This window comes from Eublepharis macularius, chromosome 1 (genome assembly GCF_028583425.1).
Source record: "Eublepharis macularius isolate TG4126 chromosome 1, MPM_Emac_v1.0, whole genome shotgun sequence".
In the NCBI taxonomy this organism is placed as follows: domain Eukaryota; kingdom Metazoa; phylum Chordata; class Lepidosauria; order Squamata; family Eublepharidae; genus Eublepharis; species Eublepharis macularius.
This window is the reverse complement of record NC_072790.1, coordinates 195,398,830-195,416,809: the sequence shown is the minus strand read 5'-3', so window position 1 is coordinate 195,416,809 and position 17,980 is coordinate 195,398,830. Positions and strand designations below refer to the sequence as shown.

At 42.5% G+C, this 17,980-nt stretch overlaps 1 protein-coding gene across 1 annotated transcript in view; it reads right to left on the bottom strand.

The window, feature by feature from the left end:
* Positions 1-908: 908 nt before the first annotated feature.
* PKDCC (protein kinase domain containing, cytoplasmic) overlaps positions 909-17,980 on the bottom strand; it is a 54,676-nt gene continuing 37,604 nt past the window's right edge. The window contains exons 6-7 of the mRNA XM_054980883.1: positions 5,693-5,866; positions 909-2,137 (exon numbers count right to left, since the gene is read on the bottom strand). Of these exons, the coding sequence (XP_054836858.1) occupies positions 2,052-2,137; positions 5,693-5,866 (260 nt within the window). The 3' untranslated portion in view covers positions 909-2,051. The remainder of the gene's footprint in view (positions 2,138-5,692; positions 5,867-17,980) is intronic.

Here is a 17,980-nt window from a genome sequence, read left to right as displayed (position 1 = left end):
GGGGCTGGCATGGGCCACAGCACCTCCTTCAGAGAACTGTGCTCAAGGTGGCTGCCGGCTCCACCTCAATGGACACGCTGACCTGGATCATAGGAACACAACTACCAAGTTTAGGGAAACACAGGCAGCAGCCAGACACTTTCATAAAGCAGAAATGTGTTTTTTTAAAAAAAAATTCACTGCACTGTTATGTCCAGTTGTTGGCATTGTAATCGACAAGATGTATCACTTCAGCATATTATTATTTATTTATTATTTAATTCAATTTATGTTCCACTCTCCCCGCAAGTGGGCTCATATGCTTTGGACATGTCCAGTTATTTGGTCCTTTTGGGAGGAAGTCATTGCTCATTTACATTAATTACTCATTAATTTTGTACTAGAATGCTCATTTATTTATTACGACGTCATTGTGCAGGCTGTGGGAGTGCTCCTGCACTTCACAATGGCACAATTCTTAAAGAATCAGCCTGTTTGGGGCCAAAATTGGCCAGGTGCTAAATATGGGAGACATCCCGTGGCATTGTCTCAGGACCTTGTATCATTTATATCAAATTGGGGGGTGGGGGGAAGGGAGAGAACAGCATGGTCCTTTAAGTGGTAGCCTCTACAATATAGAATCCACCTAAAACACAGTCTGAAAAACCCTTTATAGTACTTTGTAGTGGTTGATATTTTTTATACAACCACTTGTTCATGCATTTAATTTTCAAACTCTGAACCACCTTGGAACACATTGATAAAGCAAGCAATAAATAGATAAATGTATAAGCATATCAATGTGGAGAACCAGTTAGAGATTCTATCAACGATTCTAGTTACAGAAGAATTTCATTTAAAGAGTGCACAGAATAAATAAGCTCAGATTTTTTAAAGCAGCAGAAAAAAGAAAATGGTGCAACTATAAAAACAAGTTCATCCATTTGATTTTATTTTCTTACAAAAATAAATTTAAAAACAAAAGTACAAAAGTTTCTGAATGTACAAACTAGAAAACATTATGACAATTGTCACTTTCAACATATTCTCACTTGCTTTCACTGAAAGCATATTATCTAGACACACATCACCTGTAAAAGGTTTTGCTGTTTCTGTTGCATTATTAAGGCTTGGGTTCATCTGCTGCTGCTAAGGTCATTTGTTCCTAAAGCTTGAAAGCAGCAGTTTCAAAGAATCAGTAAAATAACTGTGTAACCTTCTGCTGTGAGATACACCTGGAAAATTGTGCTGTCCCTTCTTATTAATGGCTCTGTTGATGCATACTTATTATGATAGGTGCCATATAGAATTGTTTGACTCAGTGAGCCAACCCGAGGTCTCAGCAATATACCACTCGCCATTCATTACAGTGATGGGTGTTGTGCTAGTTTACAGTAAATGGAAAGTTTGCTACACATTGAATCTGTCAATTCTATATTAACTCACTGGACAAGGAACATATCAATTTTTGGCCATGTATATTTGGTACAACAAAACATGAGTGTTGATTGTCTTCCAAGAGGTTTGACCTTTAGCTTTGGAACTCATGAGATTTTTCAATGCTGCTGTGATTGTACTTGCCCACATAAATTAGTATTTGAGCAGAGCTGTCAAACTTCCTAGGAAAAAGAAGAATTTCCGGCCCAATCCTATGCAAAAAAACCCTTAACATTTATAATCTTAACAGGAAAAGCAACCTAAGGCTGACCTTTGCTTTCTAACAACCTATGGATAGCCACACAGTGTATCACATTTTGGATTTCATTCTGCTTCTTTTTCAAAAAATCACATTTTAAAAATGTCATCCTATTGCACATTCGTCCTGGTCATACAGGTCTCTTCTTTAAAGTTTGGTTTCACACTCCATACATGAGAATTAGTGCAATACCCTCTCCATTCTCAGTTTCCTTGGATCCAACTGCCACCATATACGCAAACTGCCACCATTATTTAATAGCTGGACTAGGGCTGCAATCCTACACACACATCCTGGGGAGTACGCCCGATCGAACTTCATTGGAGTTACTTCTGAGTAAACTTGTACAGGACTGAACTGTCGGTCGCTTTCTCTTTCAGTTCACCACTTTCACATATGTTGTCTTGTCATGGTCAGACATAATGACAGTGGATCCCATCTTGAAGTAGACAAGCTGCCGACCTATACAGAAGACAACAAGAAATAAGGGGGGCAAGGGGACACAGTTAGCAGAACTGAGGAGTACAGCATTGCCCTAAGAATACTCTCTAAAGTCATCCAGAAGTGTCCTTTACATTTACCATTTATGCACCAGGTAAGAATGACAAAGATATTCTCAGTGGTCACTCTTCAACTTTTGGATTCTCTTCCCTCATTGACTCACTGAAGTCCAGATCTAGGCATCTTCAGGAAGTGGTACAAATTAGCTGTATTTATTTTGGATTTAAGTAGCTGGGATAGGGAAGGACAGAGTGTGATAAGGGCTTAATCACTCTTAATTGAACTAATTAAGAAACTGTTACCTACCCTAATCCATTAGGGATAAGGCAGAATCATCAGATTTATGAAACAGAATTAGTGTTGCCATGCTATTGCCACTTGGTACCAAGGATGAACATATATGTTACATTCATTTTATTGGGGCTTTTTTTTTTATTTACAGGCTGCCTTGCTGCCCAAACAACAAAAGAATTCTATTGGACAGCAAAAATAATTAAGTTTCAATTGAACTCATCAAATGAAGAGCTGAAGCTGTGGTTGAAAGTGACATTGCCTGCCAAAGATAGCTTTACCCATGCTGCTGGGAGAAATCCCAGTCCCCTAAATCACTCTGGAATGCTCCGAATCTTTACAGAGCATTCCGAAGTGATTCAAATACCCAAACCCAAAGCAGCTTGCCACTTCGGGTGCTGGGTATTTCTGAATATATTTCTGAATATTTTCGGGGTGCACACCCCTAGTGAGAAGGACAATATGGATTGGAGCTATACTGTCTCTGGTGTGTGGATTAACTCTTTCCCTCTGCACCATTTCCCTGATTGAAATTGTCTTCACATACACACGCGCGCACACACACACACACACACACACACAAAGAGAGAGAGAGAGAGAGAGGGAGAGAGAGAGGGCGTGACAAACTGAAATTCATTATTTTAAAAAAAGATGATTCACTCACCATTTAAAATGCCAACCCAGCCTGTTCCCAACTGGGAATCATGTTACAGCATGTAGACTGAGCAATTGTTATGCTTGTTTTTAAACATTTAAGAGATTTTTTTCTTATGTTCTAACTTGTATTATTGCAGTTATAATTGATGGATATCATTATAATTGATTGATTGTTTATCATTTCTTATAAATTGCTTTGCTATTCTAGGCTGTGAAAGAAATGAATAAACATTCAGAACAAAAAAATGCACCCACAGTGCAATCTTAAGCAGAGTTACGCCATCCTAAGCTCATTGAAATCAACAGGCTTAGATTGGAGTAACTCTGCTTAGGATTGCATAACCAACATACCAGGACACTGAGCACATGACGCCTACGGCATACATTCCCCCAAAGTTCCCTGAGGTCATTTCGGGCTGCCCTTCAAGACAGGTTGCATTTGTTATTATCTCCTAGTGCTGAAGCAGCGCACTGTGGCCTCCTAGTCATCAAAGGAGGATCCTGCTCACATTTCATCCAGCTGGAAGCGGTCTCCCAGCACACACATGCTAATCTCTATGGCACTCGCCACGACCGATAAAGGGAAGGCACTGGAATGTATTCCATGGGATCACTTCTGCAGCTGCTTGACCTTCCTCTACCTTCTGACTAAACAGCAACTTCAGCCATATCCTGCCTCTTATGAGCACTACCACCATCTGTGCTCTAAATGTAGCTAAGAGTGCTTTTATATTTTTCATGGCTCTATAGAACCTAGGAACTGACATGAGAGGAGCTGAATCCGTACCATGCCTGCCACTGTCGTCCCCACAGACAGACGCTCACAGAGAAAAGTGCCTGTTGGCAAAGACTGTGGTGTAAGCCAGAGGAAAACAGCTCTATAATCAATTGTCCCTCAAGGACTTTCTATCTGACCAGGGTAGATCTAATTTTAAATATATGGTCTGCTGACAGCAAGGCTGAACTCTGCTCTTGCATCCATCATGGGTACAGCCACTGAGTTAGTGAAGAATAGCAACCCAGTCAAAGGATATTCTGTTCTGATTGGTACAAAACACATCCAACATACTCATCCTAGATTATGAGAGGCAGAAGAAGGGGGAAAGTTTGATTTGCTTTTGTAAGTTTCAGCCTGGCAACAAAACTCTTGGATATCATTATTTTCTCTTTGCACAATTCTGAAGATTACAGCATTACAATCTGTTCATACAATGGCTACAGGTCAGGTGAGCTCACTTCAGTACACAGTCCAAAAAGAATGTTGTGCTCAGAATTCTAGCTAGCAGTGTCTCATGTGGCATTTAGTTCTTTTATAGCTTCTGTGCTTTTTAAAGAAAACAATGGCCACTTCGGTCACTGTACTTTTGCACAGCTCTGCCAGCTGCTTCAGCTAAATGAAGAGGTTGGGAATCTAAGGGCCAAACTACAAGTGACGAATGACACAGGTTGGACACTTGTCAGCTTCCTTCAAGTTTTGATGGGAAATGTAGGCAGCTTGGCAGAATGTTGGACAAGTGACAGTTCAAAAGTTCATTGGACAGCAGTCGGAGAACCAAGCTGCAAGACCAGGATGCCTACATTTCCCATCAAAACTTGAGGGAAGCTGACAAGGGTCCATCCTGTGTCATTCGTCACTTGTAGCTTGGCCCTAAAGCTCATAAGCCAGATGTGGCATCTGCCTATTTCTGCATGAGTAAAATAGTGACTTTCAGACCTTTCCAGTAAGATAGTCACCAGATTAAAATGTTCTTGGGGGGGGGGGGGTGAGACTGAAGGACTCCCCACTACACAAACTAATGTCCTCCTTGTGCCAAACCTGATGAAAAAGACAATTAAAGATCATGGTTCCCTCCCATTCTATACCCAAACCCTGCAGTCATTTCTGTTTTGGAAGAAACTGTCTTCTAGCAATAAGACCTTCTGGTGGCACCCATCTGTCAGGGGGTCATGTTTCCCTATTGATTCTCCCAGACCTCTTGGTGGTCTTCAATATCAACCATGGTATCCTTCTGGAAAGGTTGGCTAAGTTGGGAGTGGGGGAGGTATTGTGTATCTGTGGCTCTGCTCTTACTTGACTGGCCAATTTAATAAGGTACTAGTGCTGTCAACATTGTTGATAGGATTAAATGGAGGAAGGGAGAATGATGTAAGCTGCTTTGGGTCCCCAGTGGGGAGAAAGGCAGGATATAGAAGAAGTGAGTAAACAAACACATACATTTGCAAACGAGTCTGAGGTATCGCCTTTTCCTGAATTATTTTGCTGGCACAGGTAGGACTGGTATGACAGTCACCATCAGAAAGCTGAGAGAGAAAGGTACAGGGTTTGGGGAGCCTGTTAACTTCCCTACCCTCATCCTCCAAGTTCCGTATGGAAAACGTATCAGGAAAAGTTCTTGCATTACAGAGCTAGAGGAAATGTAACAGCAGCAGCAGTTACACTGGTCCTTTACCCCTTTGTATTTTCAAAATTCCAATCTTTGAACAAAAAGCAAAGGCAAGATGCTGATTTCATATATTCCCACCATTTGGTGAGCATGTTAGTAACTTTAGCTTGGTAGCATTTATTACCTGTCCATGTTGTTTGGTTGGTCAGAACAAAAGCTCTGCACTGGGAATGGCTCTCGCAGACTTCCATGGCCTCAGTAACGTCAAACACAGAGAGAAGACATCCCTTGTGATGATAGGATGGCCAACACCTGTAATCGTCATTGACGATAGTGGTTTCAGGCATCCTTTTGTAGTCTATAATGAAGAAAAGGAAACTGATCATTTCAAGTGTTCACTTTTTAAGTCAACCATCAGTCAAGTCAGAGGACTTTAACACGCTTTTTAAAAATGTTACTAGAATGCTTTTCAATTTCTGCAAAATGAATTACTTTTTCTTTCACCCATCTTGCTTGAAACATTTGCCATAAAGAATGTTTTGTTAGATTCATTTTGGTGAGGAGAGACATTGTAAGAAAAGGGTTTGTCAATAAACTCTCCCCCAGCTTCATCCCTCTGCCTGTCCAACAAAAGCCGCTGATTTTGCTGGAGCCGGGGTTGAGAACTCGAGGTTGGAAAATTCCTGCCATAGAGTCCACCCTACAAAGCAGCCATTTTCTCTGGATGAAGTGATCTGTGTTGTCTGGAGATCATTTGTAATTCTGGGAGACTTCCAGGCCCCACCGGGAGGTTGGCTACCCTAGCTGGGACCTTTATGGACTGTGATCAACATCCACTTGAGTGAACTAGACAATCAGGCGCTCCCAGCCCTCCTCCTGAGTGAGGAGAGTGTGGCTGTTTTTCTACTACAATTGTGAAGAAAAGACGGAGTTTTAATTAAGCAAACTTTTTTATTCCTTCCTTAGATTAATACAGAAGGGCAGTTGCTTGATGGGCCCCAGAAGAGAATGACATGGGGGGGGGGAAGGATGCAAAGCTTGGCTCTTGCCTGGCACCTCTCCATTGGCTGAGGATTAACTGCCCCCTTTGGCTGCCGTTCAGTCTCCCTCCTTTTATGAGCTCCCTTTTCTCGCTTGTTCACTGCTCGCAGCCCTCGTCCATTTCCCAGCTGCTTGTGGTCTTCTCTAATGAATGCATCCGCCAAATTAAACTAATCATTTATAAATATTTCTACTTCGCCCTCAGACTCACAAAATCACCAGTCAAGATCACGAGCTTCTAATTGTACAGATTACGGAAACCATATCTGGAGTCTCAGTTTCACGGCCTGCGATTCTGTGAGTCATTTCAGTTCAAGGGCTTTTGCCTGCGAGCTATGAAATTTCAGCCTGTCAACATTTCATAACGATGCTTCCAATTAAACAGGCACAGAGTTCACTGTAGGCTGCAATTAGGTGCCTGCTTACCTGGGAAGAAATGGGATTTACTCACAAGTAAACAATCACAGAATAAGGCCATATAGCCTAATAGACAATGGACTGGCTTATACAGAATTGCTCTCTACTGTTTTTAGTATGCATTCCACACACTATCACCTTGTAAAATCATGTGATTTATTTAGTAACGCACATTTATTTTGTGCAGCCCTGAAGTAATTTCTTTGGCTATGACAAAAATACAAAGGTATATCTGGAAAGCACTCTCAGCAAACCACAAAGCTATGTGATCTCTGTGTTCTTTTATTTTTCAAAGTAAAAATTTTGCACTGAAGGAAAAGGTAGTGTTTCCTATCTATGTAAATTGACCAAAGGAAGGGCACTGGCTTGCTTTGCTTAATTTATTTTACTTCTGTTACTAGCCAATGGCTATGGAGGGCACTAAAATACCATACCTGGAACTGTTCCTCTGTGAGGCAGGTGGGAGATTAATGCTTAGATGAAATAACTGTAAATGTTGCAGGGTTGGATATATGCTGTGCAACTCATTTTCAAGCTTCATTTTCACAGTACCAGTCATCTTAGAATTGATTTAAACAGACTTTGACAGAGCAATGACTAAACCAAATAACTTTCAGACGAAGCGCCTTATAAACAGGAACTCTGATTCCCTACAAATCAGGGCATTTGGTATGGAAATGAGCTTCAAAAATCACAAAGAAGTTTTGCTAAATGGTTTTACTGGAGGTTTTTGGAACAGTTTCCTGTGGCAAATGGTAAAGATTCACAGCTGATCTATATATACAGGATAATGTAGCAAAATTCCAGATTGATAACTTCCACCTGCAGTTTTTCTTAATTCTGAATACTTCGCCCATGTAAAATACTCCCCTTAGTTCACTAACTAACCTCTCTCTCTCTCTCTCTCTCTCTCTCTCTCTCTCTCTCTCTCTCTGATGCTGGAAGCTGGCTTTACACAGGTAAATATTCAGAAATACAACACCCTCCTCACCTGCAATGTACACTAATACAGTACAGAATTCTACCACTTGCTGCCACAGAGATCAGCTCTCATTTGCTCTTCATGGCTCCCTGGCCTACTGATACTAGCCCTAACTTCAATGTCCCTACACACCGCCCACTTCTTCTACATTTATTTGTCCTCAGCTACTTGGGTCGCCAGATCTCCTGATGCTCAAGGATGGAGTTTGGGAGCTGAAGGTAGGGTTACCACCCCACCACCCCCACCTGCCGCCTACTGGCCCTGCTCTCCTGGCTGGCACGGGGGAAAGAAAAGTGCTAGCATGTGCTCCCACACTCCCTTCTTATGCCAGAAAATGATATCATCTTCTACCACAACAGAGGAGCACAGGAGTTCACACACACATGGGAGGGAAGAACCCCACTGCCCCCTGCCCCCACTTTGGTTCTTGGCAAGACTTGAAGGATGGCGCTGTGACCTGGCAAATGAGAGGTGGAGATGGTGGAGGCAGAAAATGGCACCAAGTTGGTCAGGGGAAGGACCTGTGTTTGTACCTCAAAGATATGATGTATGAATATTGGCAGTATGAATAGTGAAATCTCTCAAGCCAAGCAAGAAATTGGGGGAGAGGAAAACAATCCAAGTGGCTTTGAGTCCCCATTGGAGTGAAAGGAAAGGAAAGCCTGGCTCCTTGCTATTGGCCCCTCACCCTGATAAATTACTCCCTGCCAATATACTAGATCAGACCAGAACCAAGAGTTGAAGGTCAGACCTGAACCTACAGGTTGAAATTAAATCAAAAGAGTTTTTGGCTAAACATTAGGAAGAATTTCCCGACAGTTAAAGTGATCCTTCAGTGGAACAGGCTTCTTTGGGAGGTGGTGGGTCCTCCTTCTTTGGAGGTTTTTCAGCAAAGGCTAGATGGCCATCTGAAAGCAATGTTGAATCTAGGCAGATCATGAGAGGGAAGGCAATAAGGGTTACATCAGTGCTTTGTTCTCGTGGCCCCTTCTTACATGCTCAGGGTAATGCCACTCGCCACTCTGAGTTAATGAGGCAATTTTCCCCAGGCCAGTTTGGCTAGGGATCCTGGAGGTGTTTTTTCCATCTTCTGGGCATGGAGAAGGGGTCAATGAGGCAGGGAAGGGAGGTAATTGTGAATTTCCTGCATTGGGCAGGGGGTTGGACAAGATGAGCCTGGAGGTCCCTTCCAACTCTATGATTCTGTTTCTATTATACTCTATTGCAGATATTACATGAAATATAACATTCAATGAAGCTGAAATGTACATCAGTACTAAGCCCACCATTTGAAATTAGAATGCATGTCCTCCGAGGCCTGGTCTAAACACACAGCTGAATGACGGGGGTGAATTCTGTGGTAATAGAAAGGGATGTACCATCTCAACCTATAGACAGGAATATTCACATTCTAACCTTTCAGCACTCAGCCACTTCATATCACCTTATTCTCCCCGTATAGACCAGGTCCAGACTGTGTTAAGCCAGTGCAGCATTATCTTGCTCCCCCCTCCCCCACACCCAAGGAGCAAGTGTAAGTTTTGAACAACCATGGCTCAAAGCCTGAAAATTGTAAAGCAAACACTGTTTTCTACCTCTGAGGCAGCCCCTCTCCTGTTCCTCAGCCTGAAGCTCTGAGCCAGAAAGGTCTTGCAGACATCCGCAATTCAAGTTGTCCTCTCAAATCTCCCCTTATTTATAATCCATCCTTTCAAAAGTTCTTGCAATAATTTCTTCCTCTACTGAGTACACAAACCAATCAAAGTCCTTTGTCTTTTACACATCATACAATCCATACCAAAGGCAACTGAAGATTAGAAAACCAACGTTAAATAGATACAGGAGAACCAGGAAAAATTCCTATCTAGTATTTATCAAAAAGGGTGACCAGCATGGAGCTTACACTTCCACATTAATTAATTACTCAATTGATTAACTTCATTTGTAGCCCACCTTTCTCACTGAAACTCATGGCAAATTACAAAACATATAAAACAATTCAATTAGCACAGAACTTCAAGTAACAATGTAGTAGGACTAGAATTACAGAATTACTAGAATTAAAGAAATTAGGAAACAATAGAAACAGGAAACTTTCTAAGGCACAACATAATATAAACATCAAAGGTACAAGGCAGTGCAATAAAAGCAAAATAATACATATAATAAACAATGCAACAATGCAATAATTCTAACCCTTGATAAACATGCCCTCCTGTACTAAGGCTACCAACTTCTAGGTGGAGCTTGTAGTTTCCCCAGAATTTCAGTTTATTGGCTTCAGAGGTTTCCCTGGGGGAAATGATAGCTTTGGAAGGTGTACTCTAGGGCATCACATCCCTGCTGAACTCCCTCCCCTACCCATACTCCACCCTCCCCAGGCACCACCCCCAGATCTTCAGGAATTTCCCAAGCCAAAGTTGGCAACCCTACCTTGGAATATTCCATTATATTGCAATTCTGATCCTTTTATGTGGTGGTCTATTTGACCGATGCACCCAAATGAGCTGTCCTATAGCAGTGAAGACTGGGTACTTCCATGCATAGGGTATGTCCTTGGATTACACATTATTGAGCAGCTACTGTTGTCTGTCAATCCAGTCAGAAAACTGCATTTTGATGTCTCCAAAAATGCTAAAATGCGTCTCTCATGTTTTATCAGATGTTAATTGGACAGAGTTTGCTGCAAATTAGAATATTTCGACAGGACATCGAGCAGAGGGCAGGGAACAACCAGGCATTCCTCTGCTGTGCTTGATGCAGCTTAATTGTGAATCCCCCTTTCATGGATTGTTTGTATTGAATGACATTGGTATTGGGTTTTTTAGTCCCATGAGTAGCTTTGGAAACCAATTTGGAAGAAAAGTAGGACGAAAATATAATAAAGCAAGTAACTCTCATCACCCACAAGGGAGATGGAAACATGCAATCCTAAGAATCCGCCAAGGGATGAAGTAAGCCACTCTGTCCAATACAAGTACATTAGAGTTTATACATTATGTGGCTGATTCATTGCAGCCATTAACCAGTGTATGTATAACCTGCTTGCTGCAAACTTGCAGAATTTGGCTTTCTGGTTTGCAAAAATTCTGCCTTTCAGCTTTCAATAAATCCACTCCACCCTTCTCACACAGAAATGTCACTACCAGTGACATACAAACTGTAACTCTCAACACAGCCCCTGTGAATTCAGTGGTCTAAATAAAGCTCTTGTAATATTACCTAACATGTTCTGTTCCTGTGAAAATGTTCAGGCAAATAAAGTAAATCTTTCCACTCTTGGCAGCCCACATAGGTATGCAGCACAGACTCATCTGTCAAATTCCTAGAGCCCGGAAGCCACAAAGGTCTCCAAAGGTCTCCGGGCTCTGGACTAATGTAAATAGTATGTCATAACATATTTAGTAAATGGTAATGCAAGCCACACGCAAATATACAGAGAGGAGAAGGAGGACTAATTGGATTCTGAGATAGGAAGTTACTGAATATTATGAGTTGGGGAAAATTGAAAGCTTCAGTTTGACAGAGAGAGGACTGAGGAGAACCACAGCAGGACAGCTAGAAGACCCTCTGTCTGACTGGACACAAGGGCCTCTGTTTTGAATGTTTTTTTGGAAGACTCCCAAGATTGGCACATAACATGGAAAAGCCACTGATTTCAACAGTATTTATCCTTTTCGCCTTTTTCCAGACCAGTTTAATAGGAACTCATTGGTGGAAGTTCTATGGGGTTCCTTCTCCATGAGGTAGACAATTAAGGTTGCAACAGGCCAGAGTCTGGGAGGCAGGGGGTACCATTGGGAAACAACATGATGTCACTTTCAAGAAGGGTTGCCAGTTCGCCCCTAGCAACTGCCAAGCAGTGGGGGACTTTTCTCATTGTGGAAAGGCAAAGCTATCTGGCAAGGGGGAAAAATGGTGGGAATGGGATTTCAGTGTCATGAGTCATGACACACTGATGTCATTCCCTATGTAACTGGAAGTGATGTCAATGGATCATTATGGGATGCCAGCAACAATCTAGCATTTAGGGAGTGATGTCAGCACGTTAGGACATGGATGATATCCCCCCCTATTTTCACCACCCCATCAGCCAACAGAGTGGTGGCAGGAAGCCCCTTTCCAGGGGCAGAGGATCCCCCACCCCAACCAGGGAAATTCCAGAAGTGCTGTCAGTCCACTTTTGGAATCTATATGGTAAACTGTATAGTAAAACTGGTAATTCCTAGAGTAGACTGGTGTCACTTCTAGATTTCCCCTGGTAGTATCATCACACCATCACCCAACAGCAATTTTTTCCTCCTGTCAGTCACTGAAGCAGCAGCAGGAAATAAGAGTCAAGGGCAGGGCCATATTATTCATAAGGCTGACTAGGCTGAAGCTTAGGGACTCCACAGGGACAAGGAGGAGGTCTTTTTTTTTTTTTTTGCTGAGACACTGTTACCTATGCCCTAGGGCTCCAATGGTTAAAGGCACTTTGCACTCTGCACCACAGCAATACGTGTACATATATATTTATCCATATATATACTCTTGTGCTTTCCTGAAGAGTTCTACTTGCGCAATAAAATATTTTTTTAAATGTGAATAGAATACTTCAGGAGACCCTCAAAATGGATATAGGGCTATGTACTGCCATCTAGTACCTACCATACCAGGGTCAGGATGTCAGCTGTAGTGGGGTGAAACATTGAAGTGCTGGAGGGGGCCTGAAATACCTGAAAGCCTGGGGGCCCAGCCATGGGTTAATACGGCCCTGGTCAAAGGTGGGAAATCCCCTGCCTCTGACGGGAACCTGGGTATGCGAGAAATAGAGCCCTCAAAATACTGGCTGACCTCCTCCTCAACATGGAAAGACCAACGTAATCCATGTCAGAAAACTCACATAGACTGGTAAATGATGACAAAACCTAAATGTATGTCTAAAAAGTTCAGAACTAGGTATCTTTATTTTTTTAAGCATTCCTAAAATTCATCTGGGGTCATCAGTGTTCACATGTGAATACTGATGTTTCCCAAAGTTTCAAAGTTTATTGAAAATTACATTTAAATCTGTATATTGTAAGCTGCCTTGAGCAGGTATCTGAAGAGGTATAGAAATATGCTAAATAAAGCTCACTGAAGCCCTGACAAGACATTCACAGCTGAAATACTCATACTATGACTTTCCAGGTTGTACAAAAAAACTAATTTCTAATTCTAAATTAGTTTGTAATTTGTGGCTTACATAGAGTATAGATCAGAGTTGACCTTGCAAAGCTGCTAGGTTAAATTAGAGCTCCTTCAAATGAACTTTTAACCAGCATTGTTTAAGAGCCTTAAACAAAAACCTTGCAATTGAACTTCAGCTCCTGTGTTAGCAAACTGGACACCTAGACTTTACAAAACACAATATAAGGATATACATACACAATGTAAGGATATGCACCCTCTTTTCCAAGTCATGTATGTTGTTAGGAAACATCTTTTTTTTTCATTTAGCATGCATCTAAACTAAGGCTATTAAAATATGTACACTAGTTTTCTTGACTTTGTGTTTGTTATGTGTGAAGTAGTCAGTCAGCAAAACAGCCCAAAATGTCAAAGATGTTAGTACAAATTATGTATAATGTGCTTGGTAATGCTTGCCTCATCCATAACCACTTTTCAAGGTAGACAATTATCGTTTTCACTTTCCAGATGTGGAGGAAGTTACAAACTAGGGACAGGTCCAAGGCCACCCAGTGAGTTCATGACTGGGCCAAGAACTGAACTCGGGTTAAAGTCCAGTACTGTATCAACTGGACCACACTGACTGACAATTGGCAAGACACCCTGTGGAGGAGAGGAAAGCAATGTTGTTTGTCTTCAGCTTTGCTTTGTCTTTTGGGAACAGAATTGCAGGAGGGTGTGGAAAGCAGCAAGTGCTCAGGCCAGCTGATGGAAGACTCCCCCCCCCCCAAGAAAGCTCCACACAAACTGGAAAACAAGGCTCATGGGATCCATAAACCCGTCAGCACATGCTAGATGCCTTGACACACAGCACAGATGGATGTGAACGATTAGACAAAGAGACAGGGAAGGTGATTATAATGACTTCTTAAGAATTCAGCCCATTGGAAACTTTACTACTTACAAAAAATATCATTAGACACCCAAGGGAAGAGTACCTCTTTAGCCCCACAAAGTGGTATTCACAGGTGGTTACCAAATTCTTAGTTCTGAACTGTGACACTTCTAATAAAATTACAGAAGATGACAAAGGCGGAGGGGGGGGGATTCTGATTTGCCAAAAAGAAAAAAAGCAGCGACGGGAGAAATTTCCAGATTCAGAGGTTCCAAAGATAAAATCGCTCAGATCAGAAATCTGAAACACATTAAAACCACCAGCCCAAACTCCTCTAGATTTGGGCTCTGCTACTGGTAATGGCATCCACCGTCTCCCATCCTGCCATTACATTCGTAACAGGGAAGGCATAGCTGTGGTGGCGGTAGGCAAAGAACTTGTTATGTCAGCTGAGGCCTCATTATCTGGCTTGGATACTTCTGATCATGTTCAGGAGATCATGGGCCCGACAAGATTCTCCTGCCTTAAGTTCTGTCTGCCATTCATTACCAGACCCTTTTGCAAAGGTACATTTGCTTACAAGGGAAACCAATAGGGAGAGTGATTATCTCTGAGTTTTGATTTTTTGGGGGGGACCTTCCTTGGAGAAAAGCTTGAAAAGACTCAACCTTTTTCAGTAAATTCTCTGGTAAAAAATCAGGGCTTTTTTCAGCTGGAACACGGTGGAACGGCGTTCTGGCACCTCTTGAAATTAATCACATGTCCAGTCACCCCGCCCACCGATCTCCAGACAGAGATCAGTTCCCCTGGAGGACTAATCACTTATTAACCCCCTTCGTTGTGCTCCATAGGAGCACATGAACAAACTTCCTGCCCCACCAATAGTCCCTGCCTGACAGCTGAAGCCAGGGTTTAAAGCATTTCACCGCACTTCAGCTGGAAGGGGCCACACCTTGCACAATGACATCACTTCCAAGAATTGATGTCATCGCACGGTCCTAGGAGTGCACATGTGCTTTGTGCACGCACATGTGATGACAGGGTCGCTGCCACCTCCTGCCAGGAGTTGCCCCAGGTGCTGGCAACTGTTTTCCACCACTTCTTACCCCAGAAAAAAAGCCCTGTAAAAAATCATCACTCTGAGGATGCCTCTAGCCTTGTTCTTACAAACAACTGAGGTGGTAAATGTATTGGCTGTGCCACTTCAGTCTGCAGGTAGGGATTTACAATCATATTTTTAATTCTGTTTCCAATAAAACATGAAATCTACTTTGAGTTTATATATGCTCATTAAGTTTATGTAACCTCTTATTATGTTGATGACAGGGCCTTGATTGCCGAAACTGACTTGAGCTTTTTCTGAATGTCATTGTGAACACCATCAGAACTTCTGCTTTTTCTTCCTCTTTCTTCATAAAGAAGCCATAGTTGTAAATATGGTGCATTTGGTCATGGCATTGAAATAATGCATGAAGTACCCAGAAACAAAGGGACTGTTGTACAGATGTCTGGGCAATATGTTTCCTTCATATGCATACACACTACAATTCTCAATTGGTTAGAAAATGTATGAGCAAAATCAAAGCACTTTTTTGATCTCTTGATAAAAAGTGATTTTTTCAAATTTTTGTCAATACTACTCATAATTTGTGATCCAATTACACTTTGAGCATTTGGTATTTTGGCTGTCACTATTAATAATACTGACCTGCATTATATGATTGCTCTAAAGGTTATTAAAATGATATATTTAAAGTGCTTTGACAATGCAAAAACTATTCACTAAATGATGACAACAACGATGATGATTATAGCATTTGAATCTTTAGAAAGTGGTGGTTTCCAAGATTCCCCCCTCCCCAACACCATTTGGTACTTGCAGTTCTTCTGGTAATCTGGCTTTATTTCAACTCAAAATACTTGAATGTAATTTAGGAATAAACTGTTGGATTATAGTCAGGTTTAGTACAGGGTTCTTTGTCTTGCCAAAACCTGAAACCTGCTCAAATGACGTTCATAGAATCTGAAGACTCCCTGCAGTAAATCACATCATAAAAAGGTCAAAGTTCTGTTTAATTTCCAGACTAATGGCATTTAAAACCAATAAATACTAGGCTCATACTATAAAGGCAGCAATAAATTTATATTTAACATATACATATACATACAAAAGTTGACACAAGTAAAAAAGCCACCATTCTAATGTCCTGCAATGGCATTGCAAGGAATTCACCAATACTTGAACTGATAGCATGAGCTAGACTGTTCAATTCTATTTATTTGAAGCTATTCTTGTAAAAGATGAAAGAATATCAACAAGATTAGTTTGTATTCTGACCATCTTGAACAGATCTTCTACCAACTGAGGCTTGATTTATATCAACATGAGAAAACTATCTGGGTAATCCAAAAGCCAATCTGCACCTTCAGAAATAACACATGCTGGGTGGGGTCTGCAACCTTTTATATTTTGTGTTACCAGAACTGCTTTTTATTATAAAGGGGAAATTAGCTTTAGCAGTCTGTAACTAAAATTAGCGCGGATCTAACCTATGTTTACGGAGGTCCCGATTCCAGACACTCTAGTGACAAAGAGGCAGACTACAAATAGGTTCAAACACGTGTATTTACTAATAGTGTGGCGTAAGCCTGAACTGGCACATACATACAAGAGAACACACAAGATCTAAGAAACACAGAGTAAGAAATGCAGAGACTTTCGCATTAGCAGGTTCCCAACGATGGTGGGGAATACTCACAATCCTGAAGCGAAGCAGAGACACAACAGCGAGGTGGCCCAATGCCAGCACTGGGACCACAGACGGACAGCAAGGGATTCTGGATAGGATGGCACGCGCACCATGCGGTCTGAGAGACCGGCTTAAATACCCCAAAACGTACCCTGGGGCTGGTGCTGTACTTGGTGGTTCTCACAGATTAAAACAAAGGTTCTAATGGGTTACTGAATGGCTTGGATGGGCCACTTTGGTAATCAGATTGTGATAAGTGACACCTCAGGAAGAGGGGACAAAAGAGGGAGGGGGAAATCCGAGTGGGCTGAAAGGATGTTCCAGCGGACAGGGCTTGTCCTGATGTCATCAGCTCTAGAATGCGGAGGTTTCTTTGAGATGCATTCTCTAAGTGCTTGGGATGGTCGGCACTTAGTTCCTTCTCCGGGGCGGCTCCTAAGATATGCAGAGCGGGGCAAGGTACTCTCGCTGCGGACGTGGTGTGCCCGCTTCGCCGAAATGGCTTCTCAAAGCAGTCTTCTTCCCTAGGTCTTCTGGCTGCCTGAGAACATGGATGCCGGCTGGGCAGAGCTGGGGCTGGTTTGCAGGCTGCCCGGTAGCGAGGGCAGGCTCAGGGACCGGCCCGCGGGAGGCTCCAGGCGGGAACTGACCAGGGAGCGCCTAGCCAGGCTCGCTGGAGGTTTCCCCGGCAGGCGCCCGGCTGCTAGCAGTGGCTTGGGCCCATATGAGGCAGGCTTCCATGGAGGAAGGGGGAACAGCACGTAAAACACAGTCCAAAGCAGGGAACAGGCACGGTCCGTGGCAGATGGCAGTGCAGGCACGGGGCACACTTGTAACAAAGTCCAAACACACACTGGGAAGTCCAGATATAAGTCAGGGCAGGGCTGCCCAGGAAGAGAGTCCTTTGTGCAGTTAACCAAACATGGAGTCAGGGAACTAACACAGTCTATGGCAGCATCAGGGTAATTAACACGCAGGCAGGAAACTGACACGTGCACCAGAACACACACGTGCAGGGCAATCTTTGTGTAGCAGTGAAACAGCAACGCAGGAAACTTTAACACAGTTCATGGCAGGCCTTAAAGCAGGAGAGGGGGCCTACTTGGCAACATTTGGCCAAACTATGCCAAAATACAGAAGATGAGACCAACAAAGAGCTAGCATAAGAAAACTATACAATTTCACATTACTGATAATTGACGTGTTGATTAGGGTTACCAGGCTCTTGTAGCCTCC